This window comes from Macrobrachium rosenbergii, chromosome 31 (assembly GCF_040412425.1).
Source record: "Macrobrachium rosenbergii isolate ZJJX-2024 chromosome 31, ASM4041242v1, whole genome shotgun sequence".
In the NCBI taxonomy this organism is placed as follows: domain Eukaryota; kingdom Metazoa; phylum Arthropoda; class Malacostraca; order Decapoda; family Palaemonidae; genus Macrobrachium; species Macrobrachium rosenbergii.
This window is the reverse complement of record NC_089771.1, coordinates 14,550,384-14,563,130: the sequence shown is the minus strand read 5'-3', so window position 1 is coordinate 14,563,130 and position 12,747 is coordinate 14,550,384. Positions and strand designations below refer to the sequence as shown.

Here is a 12,747-nt window from a genome sequence, read left to right as displayed (position 1 = left end):
GTGTCGTGGAGGGTATCTCTGGTCGATGTCACTGTTCAACAGGTGGCGGACTGCTTGTCTTCCTTCACTGAGAGAAGCATCTCTCCATTTCTTGTATAAAGGCTGCTTGAGCTTGCGCCCGGCTGGTCTTGCGGCTGGAAGGTAGATATCTCCTCTTTTTTCAAGATTTCCCTACTGATGAGAAGCTTCGAAAGGTCTTGCCCACCCAGGGACCTCAGGCCCCCTGTGTGGGATGTGACTCTCGTTCTAAAAGCCTGACTCGTGCACCCTACAAGCCTTTATGAGAGTCTTCAGACAGGGATCTGACCCTCAAGACCGTCTTCCTGCTGGCCCTGTCATCGGCGAAGAGAGTTGGCGAACTTCACTGACTTTCCTTGGATGTTAAACACCGAGGAAGGGGACAGTGCAGCCGATTTCGTCCCGAGTTTCGTGCACGAAGACTCAAACTCCATTGGTCCCTGATGCTCGGTTCAGTCTCACAATCCTCCTAGAGGACTTTGTAGGTAATGACAGACGAGATGCTACTGTGTCCTGTTAGAGTGCTGCGGCGCTATCTGAAGAGAACTCAATGTCTCCAGCCTGAGTGTTAACGACTCTTTGTTAGTGCTGGCTTGACCAAGAAGGAAGTGTTCAAGAACATGATCTCTTTCTGGCTTCCGGAGATGATAAGGAGAGTGTATTCTGCTGCTGGAGAAGACAACACCGGTAACTTTGTCAGAGAGCCACGAAGTCGCGGCATTATCCGTCGCATTCTGAAGAACATGTCGGTTCTACAGATGTTGAAAACAGGTGTGTGGTCCCGGACAGACCACCTTGTTTTAGGGTGTTGCAATACAAGTCCTGACACTTTTCTTGGGTCCTGTGGTGGCTGCTAACAAGTTGTGTAGCTTACCTGGCTCCTAACAGGACAGGTTGCATCTACGCCTAAGATGTACAGTTGTGATTGGGAGAATGAATGGGAGTGACTGGTCTCTCTTCTTTCTTCATCTCGGCTCTCTTCCATGGGCAGGAGAGGACGTCACATGCTGATCTGCTGGTCGATGCAGGTAAGCACCCACCTGGGGCACCTGCCTATATCCGTTCAGATTAAGAAGCAACCCCTCCTTCCCCTTGCAAGGGGGGAAGAAACCATGACAATAAGACAAACGCAGTGCGCGTTTGCCTTATTGTCACCAGCCCAAGTTCTTCCTTCACGCTGCATGAATTGACGCTCTTTCATGCAAAGGAATGATCTGACAATTGGAAGTATCGTGTTTCTCACAGCTGGTCTATTGCCAGAGCAGTTTTCTATCATAGAACTCACCAGATCTTCCTCAACCAGTGAGTCTTCCCAATGTAAAGGACGACAGTTTGTACATTGTTGTGGAACAAGTACACTTTTTAAGAAGTAAAGTTTGTATTTTTCTAACTATATGCAAAGCTAAGGTCCTTTACAGTACATTTCATGCCCACCTCATGCCACCCTTCAATCTGAAACCTTGGCCAAAAGGCAAATTGGGATGTTTACATCCGGGCAGATGGTGCCCTTGCCTCCCGGATGGTAGTTAACTGCCTAACCACCTTGTTCGAAAGTTCAACCGCCCTTTCCAGCTATGCTGAAAGTAATTCCTAATGTAAAGGACCTCAGGTATAGTTAGGAAAAATACAATTTACTTTAAAAAATTGTGATTTTACCTTTCATTTATGTGTTATGTTTACATGCAATATTTTTTGTGATAATTTGGCATTCATAATTTATTTATTGCTATGGTATTTATTAATTTGTCTACTTTGTACTAAACTAATTTCCATAATGAAAATTTGGCCAGCGTAAGAGGGAGGACATAGTTCAAGATTCATTATACAATTAACTCTGATGTCCTCATTGGTTTGTTTATGTTCTGATGTAAGGGAAGTCTTGTTTCTAGGGAATGAATCCAAACCAACCAAACTCTGGTAGTTTTCATGCTATGGACTTTTTCTCAGAGGTATCACTTGACATCTCTGCTGGGCTTTCCAACAACATACCCTTTTAGCAGCAAGCAGTTCTGTTATTTTTGGTTCTATTGGGCTGTCTGACCAGTCCCATGTTACTGCAGACCTTCTGAAAACAAGGATTACAATGAAGCTTTGTGAGGTGCACTTCAGTTTCTGATCTTGCTGCTGCTGTTTCAATTCTTGGATTAACCTTGATGGAAGAAATAGCTGATTGTTGATACCAATTGATCAGATGTTTAGCAAGCTGAGGAACTGAATAGCTTTGATTCTTCTGAGATCACTGCCAAGGTAGTCTTGTCCAAGAGGCCAAAATCACTGTCTGTTTCTCCTCTTTAATTGCCTTCCCCTCAGGTCATATGGACGCAGCAAGAAGGAAGGTACAACCTCTGGTAAGTGATGAGGCTTAAAGGGCAATCAGGCAGAACTTGTATAGGTTCAAGACAGCTCGAAGGCCAAGGGATCCTACTGGTTCTGAAGCCCCTGTAGAATCTGCTGGCTGGCAAAAGACAACAATGGAATCTAAGACTAAAATCAAATACGATTCCCAAACCAGATGATCAGTATGCCAGGGAGACTGGTGACCAAGGGGCCTAAGGAGCATATCAATGATTATTTAGTCACTTCTTCATAGTTGCAAAGTAGATAAGAAGATGCAGGTTATTCAGCCACTTCATACTGGTGAGTCCTCTTGTAACCGAAAACAAAACATTATCTCCTCAGTCTGTCTAGAAGGGGCACTTCCCTGCAGAGAGTCATTCACACATCTTTGAGAAAATGCATGAATTTTGTTTGGAATAGCCAAATATTCTGATTCCAAGTCTATGTTTTGATCTTTCTATGGCAGTGAGGTTTTGGCAGCTGTCAGGATGACTTGTTACAATAAGCTGATCTCAGGAAGAAAGTTACATAGACCTACTGATACTTCTCTTCTTAATGGTCCTTGTAAGGAGAGATTTCTTAGTGCCATAAGTTTTTTAAGATGGCAAACTCAATCAGTGTTTCAGTGAAACCAGCCATCCCTACACCTGGTGTGCAAAGTTTGTAGTTCCCTACAGCTGGTATTTTAAAAAGGATTTTCTCATCCCTTTGCTGGAAGGGACATTGTTATACTTTTGAAATCAGCTGACTTGTTTTCCCTATTCTATGACAACCATCATTCTATTAAGTATTTTTGTAGGTCAAGAATACTGTGATATCAAAAACAAAACTATTTTCTAAATAAAACATATTTTTGTTCAGTATTTTATTGCACACATACACACAAAGCAGACCTCATTTAGAATTCATAATACTGTCCATTTTTTTTTTGTAAACAGAAACATCGATTTTCACACAGAGTACAATTAGGCTATTTTAGCTAACCATAAACATCTATAGAGCTAAGTACAGTAATCAGACACTGATTTAACAAGAGCATTTTTATCCTTAGCAGTTTGCTCAGGATAATTTTTTAACCAGTCTTAGCTGGTATTTGAAGTCAAGTTCTGGGATTGGTCATGTTTTCAAGTCAAAATATGGTGCATTTCAAGCACTCACTGAGGGGTCACATTTGAGGTTTCAGTGTTTAGAAGTATATACATACACAATTTTTATCGAATCATTGCCATACTTTCCAAGTTGCAGACACTTTATTTCGTTATAATTGTAGGATTCATCATAGTAGGTTCATCAGAAATTTTAGTTTTTAGGCATTGAGAAATATTTGCACAAAAGTTCAGTTAAATCAGTACTGCAATTTTTTATTCAAACTTTTCTTAAATTTGAAATGTATTACCTGAAACTGAAGTAATACTCATATATTTTTCTTTAGGGTTTTGTAAGCTAGAAAATTCATTAACTTGGCATGTCTTCGTGGATTTTTTCTAAATTAACTTCCATATATTGAAAGTGAAGAATGGAAACTTGATGACACATCTGACTGTTGAATACAAAATAATCTCCAGTACATTACAGGACATTACCACATACCATCCACCTCAGATACAGTATAGCAAGTGTACATGAAGTTCATCTAAATTTGACAAATTTTAAATAAATTTGTATTTTTCGTAACAAACAAACCTTCGGTCTTAACGTATATGGCCAACCTCAAGCCACCCTTCATATTTTCCTGGGCTAGAAGGAAACTGAATTGATGATGTGTAGCGGGGATAAAGCAGGTCGTGTATATTCCTCCTTCTCCCCTATTGGCTGATACCAGTTGCCACCAACTCCTTTTGTTGTTTTTAACCAGACTCCAGCTAGTGCCAGAGAATTTATCTTTACGTTAAGACTGAAGGTTTGTTAGTTAAGAAAAATACCAATTGATTTAAAATTTGTCATATTTAGATGAACTTCATGTACACTTGTACTGTATTTGAGTTGGATGGTATGTGGTAATACCATTTATTGTACTGGAGGTTATTCTTTTATTTAATAGTCAGATGTTAATATTTTTTCTGTATCAACTATTTATGTATTACTGTTTTTTTATGTATTTGGGCTATATATTCTGTGAAAGGTTGATTTGAAAGTAAATGATTTTAAATGCTTCTTCCATCAGACTGTTGGTTCATAATAATAATGATAATAACAATAATAATGATAATAAGAGGGTGAATATAGAGGTGACCTTTGATTTTCCTCAGGGAGCAGCTGACCTTCTCATTGGTGAGCATTCATTCCAGTATTCTTGAGGAGAATACTAGATTTTATATGAGTTTGGTTTTAGTAATACTGTATTGCATTTGAGACGAGTTCTCGCATCACTGGGATGAAGTATTGGTGAATCTAGGTATTTCTTCTACTATTAACTAATTTGATGTCATTCCAGTAATGATGTTGGATTGTAGGTGACCTATTCACTATGTGGATGTCCACTTTGGGAATTGCTTTTAGGGGCCCTAATTTTTGGCTTCAACTGTGGGATGTTTATATACTTGTTTTTCTTCAGTAATACATTTCATCTTTTTTGTTTTTTTTGTCTCTCCAGTTGTTCTTTAAAGATAAGGTATTATTTACATATGTATGCCATTCTGTCCAATGAAAGGTTTGTTTAGCAAGCTAATTTCCTTTTTGGTTAATTTCACATGAGTGTATGGTCATTGCTGAGTGTTGATTATGTACATTTTCTCTTCTACCCTGCATGCTGACCAAATACAGGGAACAGCATTACCTTGAGTCCAGTTGAACATTCTTTTTCTTAGATTTTGGTACATAGAAAACACCGCTGTGGAACTGGAATCTGTGGGTGCCTTTTATGACATGACCCAAATTGAGAAATCAGGACTCAGTAAGGTGAAAAGACAATTACTTTTCAAGTAATGGTGATTTTTGTTGATGTGATTGCAATATCCTTTACCCACCAAATTCAGAATTGTCAGATTTAATAGTTTGGTGACAATGTACTGCTCAGTTAATGTACAATATAGTTGTCCCTTGTGTTGGAATGTCCATTTCTGTTTGGAATGAAACTAAGATAGTCTTGTGTAGGAACTAACAAAGATTTTCATGGAAAATCTGTTATGAATATATGGTGTCTTTATGAGACAAATTGTTGTTAGCTTTGGCTGGAATATCAAGCTTTCTGTAATGGACAAGCTGATGTTAAAATGACTAGGATATGAAAAACTTTATGTCCAAGAGGTTTATGTAAGATATGTTATTAGACTCTAGTTGTGACTAGAATATGTCATTGGTAATCAAGACTAGAATGCGATTTGGGTAATGAATAGATTTTACATTAGTCTTGGCTAGAATATGTCTGTGACGGACAAGCCAACGTTATTCATGACTAGGGTAGGGTGTATACACTACAACAAACAAGCTGATGTTAGCTGTGACTAGCATAACGTCTGTAATGAGCTAGTTTGGTGTTGGTTATCTTCAGCATCTGAAAATGTCTTTAACAGGTGAGTCAGTGATCAGTCACGACTTGAATCTGTGTATTCCAAAAATGAGTAGAGCCAGGTACAACATAAGTGTTTTGTTGGTGGCAGCAATCGTTTCCGTAATTAGTTGGAACTGGTTGATTTTAATCCTTTTCTTGTTGCAGTTGCATTCAAATCCCAGAAAATTCAATGCAACATTTTAGCTGTACAACTTTGATAACCATTAATCCAGCCAGTTGCATACGACTGGTTTTTTTGGCAAGTGTTATTTGTACTATCAGCTATATGGCACAGACCTTTTGACATTCTCATCTTTAGATGTTTACACATGTTCAGAGGTCATAACATTAACCATAGATATCTGTAATATTCAGAATAACGTGGTGAAGGCCTGGCAAGTTTATCATAACCATAGATAAAACCTGATCTACTTTTTAACAAAAGTATAGTTATGACTTATTTAATCTTTTTGTCAAGTCATCGCAGAGATAGGCGTTAAGTGCAGGCAGCCCTTGCACTCAGCTCTTATACATATCACACAAAATCTTTTCCATCGGGGTATTTCCTATGGTAGCAGTGAAGAAGAGCGCTTGGACCCTGGGAGGAGGTGGCGAACGGAGGGTTGCAAGGAGGAGAAGCAGTCGACCGAAGCGAGCCGGACGCGCTGGGTAGTGAGCCCTGACGTGCTGGCTCAGCATCACTTGGGCTTGGTCCTGCAGAGACTCCACTTGGGCAGAGTCTTTTAGGCCACGCACTGCAAGAGAGTAACAGGAATCATTGACAAAAAATTAATTTTCCTTTGACTTTTAAAACACATTGTTCCTTATGATTTCCTAACCAAAAGGAATGTTGTCTAACAGTTGGCTCAGTGTCAGATTGACAATTAGAAACAAGGAAAGAGAATTTTTACACAAGGAATATCCTTTCTTTAAAGAGCCTTCTCTCTGGGAAACTTTATCAGTTCATGTTTTTGAGTGGCAGACCATTGTTCTCAGACATTGTTGCAAAACCAGTGTATGTGTGGCACATTCAAATAATTAAAATTTAATTCTAGACATGTACTGTCATCACTTACAGGATTGTTAGTGCAAAAGAAGCCCTGTGACAAAGAAAGCATTTCATGAAACTGAGTAAATGGAGCTCTTTTTGCTAAAGTATTAGACACTGAAAGATACTAAAGTTGAATTTTATTGTCAAATTATGAGGCAGTGAAGGAAGCTACAGAACTTTTTCATTGAAGTGATGCATTAAAAGAGATTAAATGGAACTTTCTTGTCGAATGACAAGGCACTGTAAAAGATTAAGTTGAACTATCTTTCTAGTGGCCCTCTAAAAAATTAAATTGAAACTTTCTTGTCAAACAGTGAGGCACTGGAAAAGATTAAGTGGAACTTTGCTGTTGCTCGTCAATTGGTGAGACACCGGTAGAATAAATGAAACTTACTGCATTATGGGGCACTGAAAGAGACTAAATAAAATGTTTTTGAATGATGGGACACTGAATGAGAATTAATGACACCCTCTTGTAAAATAATGAAGCACTAACAGAGACTTCAGTGGAACTTTCTAGTCCAATGGTTAGGCATTGAACAGGCCAATGGCAGGATGATTTAAAGTATTTTTTTATTATAATTATCGAGAGAGAGAAAAGAAAAAGTTTACCTGGTCGGAATAGAACAATAGCTTTGAGATAAGCGAATTCAGCCGGATCCACAGCAAGATCTCTGAAGGCTCCGGCCACCTCTGACAGCTGTCTGATGTCATGGGCGGCCTGGGCAGCTTTATGGGCATGGGCGAGGGTATGGGCGTGGGCTGAAGGAGATAGTAATGGGCATGTGGGCAGAGGTAAGGACCACTGAACTGCGTTGAGGACGAACAACTCAGACCACACCTCCTCGAGTAACACGACCTGGAAATAAATGGAATGATTTGTGTTTCGGACCTATAAGTAGTTTTATAAGTATGAGTTTTATAGTGGCTCCCGAGATACCGAATAAAAGTGTCCGAGCCTGCACGGATATAAAAGAAACTCCGATATATTGTTGTATATATACATGAGTGTGTGTTTTTGCTATAAAATATATTTGTACCCTGTACCCCTTAAACTAAAACGCTTATACTGTAACTGCCTATTTTAACAGTTCACTGCGTAAATAAAGCAATTTAATATTTCAAACAAAAGTACACCCCATAACCATTATCCCGAAACACCCCAAGTCATCTTACATTACCTGCCTACAACTGTTACTCTAGAGTATATACACCCCTAAAATGCTCATGACAGTGATTTACTAATTTCATTTTCAAAATATATTAATCTTATCTGTAATTCTAAACAAGTTAAAAATGCGGCGAAGTTTCGGCGCAATCGAGTTTTCTGTACAGCAGCTACAGCGCATAATCAAGGCCACCGAAAATAGATCTATCTTTCGGTGGTCTCGGTATAATGCTGTATGAGCCGCGGCCCGTGAAACCTTAACCAAGGCCCTGTGGTGACCTATCCTATATCGTTGCCAGAAGCACGATTATGGCTAATTTTTAACCTTAAAATATAAACTACTGAGGCTAGAGTGATCAACATGCCAATTTGCACCCTGTAGCCACAGTAGATTTTTAGGTCTGAGGGCGGACAGAAAAAGTGCGGCACAATAGTTTTCTTTTACAGAAAACAAACCGAAATATTTTCTGGAGAAAAATAATCATTTGCAGAGGTTAAACAGTACAACTATGTTTATAAAAATGATGATTTAAATAAAGGTTGTTTTGCTTGCTGCATCCAGTTATTTTGCATTCATTATTATCATATTGTTACTCTATGAAAGAATATAAACATTGCCATCGAACGCCATTTGCAATTGGTATTGCTTACATTCTCAAAATCTCGGCTGATTGAAAACTACCAAGACCAACGGTGGTCTTGGTACTACCGACAGCTTCAATTGCCATTAGTTACTAGAAGAAACATAATTCGGAGATACTTTTTCTTGCAAATTAACAAAGTTGGGTTTAAAACGTGTGCATTACTTTGCTGTAAAAGCAGTAAGTATGATTTCACCAGTTCCGGACATCACTTTCGCCAATTCCAAAACGCTTTACAGCCTGCCCTTTATTCGTTTTATTCAGCCTCGGCTATTAACCAGCAGCTTTAATTTATGAAGGATGAATAAAAATGCATATAATTTTTACTTATGAAGGCTACCTTTGAGAATCAGCAAGTTTTAACAACTTGTCTTCTTGAAAGTTACGGGCAATGACGTCGCTATCAGCTGTTTCCCGATTCGGTTGTTCATGTCGGTATAGGTTGGCAATTCTTCATCCGGAATTCTAAAAACCGGAATTTTTTAGTGGAGAATGGAGCATCATCACAAGTATAGCGGTCGAGAAATGCAGAGAGAGAGAGAGAGAGAGTGCAGAGAGAGAGAGAGAGAGAGAGAGAGAGAGACTATTTGATTGGTTAAGTTGTTACACCAACATATCGAATTGCAAAAGTCCAATAAGTTAGTTATATTGAGAATAATGACAGTTTTAATAAAACTTTTGTTTTACTGTGTCTAATCATATTGCAATGTATTGTTGTTAAATTATCTTATTAAAAAATTTGAACAGAGTGATCACGTAGTGTTTTGCATTCTGGTTTTGTTTACATTCTTAAAATCATCAGCTGATTGCGTTTTACCGACACCATCACTGTCTGCGTTTTATTGACATCATCACTGTCTGTAGCTGCCGAATGACACTTAATTCAGAGCGACGCTTCTTTCGTAAATTATCAAATCCGGGTTTAAAAATTGCAACTACTCTGTTTATAAACGCAGTAAATTAAGTGAAATACATGTGTGATTTTGTCAGTTTCAGGCGTTGCTTTTGCCTCCAAATCGCTTTGGAGTCTGCTCATATTCGTTTCTTTAGCTACAGCTATTTTACCTGCTGCTTCAAGTTAGTGGCATACTTTCTTAACACCTTCTTCCCCATTGCATGTCGGATGAATAAAATTTATTTTATTTTTGGGGGAATTTCATTGCAAATAAGCAAGTTTTTAACAAGACAACAGTAACGCAACTCTTAGTCAACGTGTTAGTTACGGTAACTAACATCGGCAAACAGCTGTTTATTAATATAAACTGCAGGACAGTAAAAGCTTTAGCTTTATTTTTAGAGCTGAAGGCAATGTGTGTAAAATAATAGAGAAACGGTAACAATAACTGAAGGGACGCTGGTAATTGGTTGGTGTACCAACTAAGAGCGCCTGATTTGAAAGAAAGTTCGGCGCTCGATCCGGAAGCGAAAACCCTCAAACCGATATTTCCATTTGGCACCGATATATCCGTGAGTACGTTATACCACGGTCCGTTATCTCGGTCCGCTACTACTGTTCTTATATAAGTAATAAGCCAGAAAAACCAGCACTTAATAATGGTAATATTATCATTACCATTTGTCGCTGCTTCTGCAGGTGTCCTCACCTGATCACGGAAGGGCAAACTGCTGAAGGAGGGGAGGTTCTTCGCCCACTTGACGGCCATGAAGAGCAGCCTGGCTGCCGTCTCCTGCACGGACTCCTGAAGGGGATCCCACAAGGGCCCCGTCTCCACGAAGGACGTCCCTGACGAGGACGACGAGGAGCAGGACGAGACCGGGGGCATGTGGGGGATGATGGGGCCTCCTGCATCGTCGCTTCCTCCACCTGTCACGTCCAAGGGGGAGTCGCCACTGCGTACACCTGAGACAGGTAGATAGGGATTAATTGCTCAGCTTCCTTAGGTGTTCTGTCGAAAAGGGCAAACAGATCCTCTTTCTGCTTTTGGCTTCTGTGCAGAATAGGAATGATGTTTCGGTTAGAAGAGTCAATAATAGTTTGGTTTTCTGCACAGAATAGGCAATATTTTGGTTTTCTGTGCTGAAGAGGCAATAATTTTTTGTTTTTTTTTGCGAGAATAGGCAATAATTTTTGGGGGTTTCTGTATAAAATAATCAACAGCCTTTTGGTTTCCTGTGCAGAAGAGGCAATAATGTTTTGGTTTCCTGCGTAGAAGAGGCAATAATGTTGCGGTTTCTAAGCATTATAAGCAATAATTTTTCGGTTTTCGAAGCAAAACAGGCAATAATTTTTCGGCTTTCTAAGCAGAATAGACAATACCTTTTTTGGTTTTTTAAGCAAAATAAGCAATAATGTTTGGGTTTCTAATCACAATAGGCAATAATTTGTTTGGTTTTCCAAGCAAAATAGCGGTAATGTTTCGGTTTCTAATCAAAATAAGCAATAATGTTTCGTTTTTCTAAGCAAAGTAAGCAATAAAGTTTGGGTATTCTAAGGAAAATAGGCAATAATGTTTAGGTTTTCTGCATGAAATGGGCAAGATATCTTTCAGCTTCTGAGAAAAATAGGCAGCAAATTGAGTTGATTTCCCGTACTAATATTAACAGATATAATATTATTTTTGTTTTCTGTACCAGATAGGGAAACCAGTTTTTGGTTTCATGGGAAAATAGTGAAAAACTTTTTTTTTTATAAAAAATTAGGTTATCAATAATTCCTTCTCTTTGTAACGTATCTCTCTTACTTACATGTATAACCATGCATTCTATTCATTTAACCAATTCAGTTCAATCTGTTCCTAACTATACTCATTTGCAGACCTCCTATGAGAAAATCCTACGACGTGTGTGTGTCATTTCTGAATGAGATTTTGGAGTGCCCTTTGAAAGTGTGTCTAATATTCTATTCTGTTTTGTTCTATTGTATTCCTGGTTTCGTTTAAAAGAGCTGCAGTCTTTTGTTATTTATTCGATAACATTGGCATTTTAAGAGGGCAGGACCTTTTGAAGTAAAGTACTATCTGAGCTATTAAATAAACTATCCATCTTCTATCTCCAGAACTATTAACTATCTCACTTGAAAATGATGGCCACTTCTAAATAGTTTCTCTAACTCCTAACATTAAGCTGACTACAGTAGGCCGCCTACTTTATTTGGTATGCTTTTTTAGCATGTTCTTATTTCCTTGTTTTTCTTATTTGCTGATTTTTCCTGTTTATTTTTTCTTATTTTTCTTTTTATTTTCTCATTTCTTTGTATTTCTTCATAGAAACCAAAATGAGGTCAGTCCTAACATCTGCCCTTCAGGGACCCCTGAAGGCTTCTGTCTTCTCTTACCGTGTTCAAGGTCGTCCTTGGAGGGCGAGTGAGGCTGGAGACTCGAAATCACTGATCCTCCACCACCTCCACCTCCTCCTCCTCCTCCTCCACCGCCTCCTCCAACACCTCCTCCTCCTCCTCCAACACCACTCGAACTGGTCATATGGTTGATGGTGGCTGGGTTGTTGTTATTGTTATTGTTGGAGGTCGTGGGTGGAGGTGGAGGGGGAGGCGGTGGTGGTGGGGGAACGGGAGCCGGCGTGGTGGTGATTGAGGCGAGGGCGTGGTGGGCGTGATTGTTGGTGAAGGGGGAGGTAGTGATGGACGGGGGCGCCAGGAATCCGCGGGTGGAACCCATCGCTGCTGAGACGAGGCCCGGGAGCGGCAACGGGGGTCTACTGGAGGGAAGAAAACGGGAATATCGGCTCTGGGCGAAAGAAAACGGGAATGTGGTTGTGCTAGATGACGTCCTAGTTAAAGATGGCACTAAATCAAGATATAAAAGACTTTTTAGCCAGTGATTCTTACTTAATTATGCCCTGACTTCAATGGAGTGAAAAGTGAGAAAGTTAAAGATTATTTTTTGGATTTATTTGTTGAGGAAAGGTGGGTTTTCTAAAGAAGATTCTTGCAAGAAACTTAAATACACCAAAATGCCTTTTAATAAGCTATTTATTTGTTGGGAGTCTTAATGCCCTAAAATGCCTTTTAAGAAACTATTTATTTGTGAAAAAGGCAAATAAATACACCAAAAAGGCCCTCAAA

At 39.2% G+C, this 12,747-nt stretch overlaps 1 protein-coding gene across 1 annotated transcript in view; it reads right to left on the bottom strand.

The window, feature by feature from the left end:
- Window positions 1-6,231: 6,231 nt before the first annotated feature.
- Window positions 6,232-12,747, bottom strand: part of Hr51 (Hormone receptor 51) — a 154,790-nt gene continuing 148,274 nt past the window's right edge. Inside the window, exons 9-12 of the mRNA XM_067132191.1 lie at window positions 12,001-12,377; window positions 10,310-10,566; window positions 7,509-7,755; window positions 6,232-6,600 (exon numbers count right to left, since the gene is read on the bottom strand). Of these exons, the coding sequence (XP_066988292.1) occupies window positions 6,365-6,600; window positions 7,509-7,755; window positions 10,310-10,566; window positions 12,001-12,377 (1,117 nt within the window). The 3' untranslated portion in view covers window positions 6,232-6,364. The remainder of the gene's footprint in view (window positions 6,601-7,508; window positions 7,756-10,309; window positions 10,567-12,000; window positions 12,378-12,747) is intronic.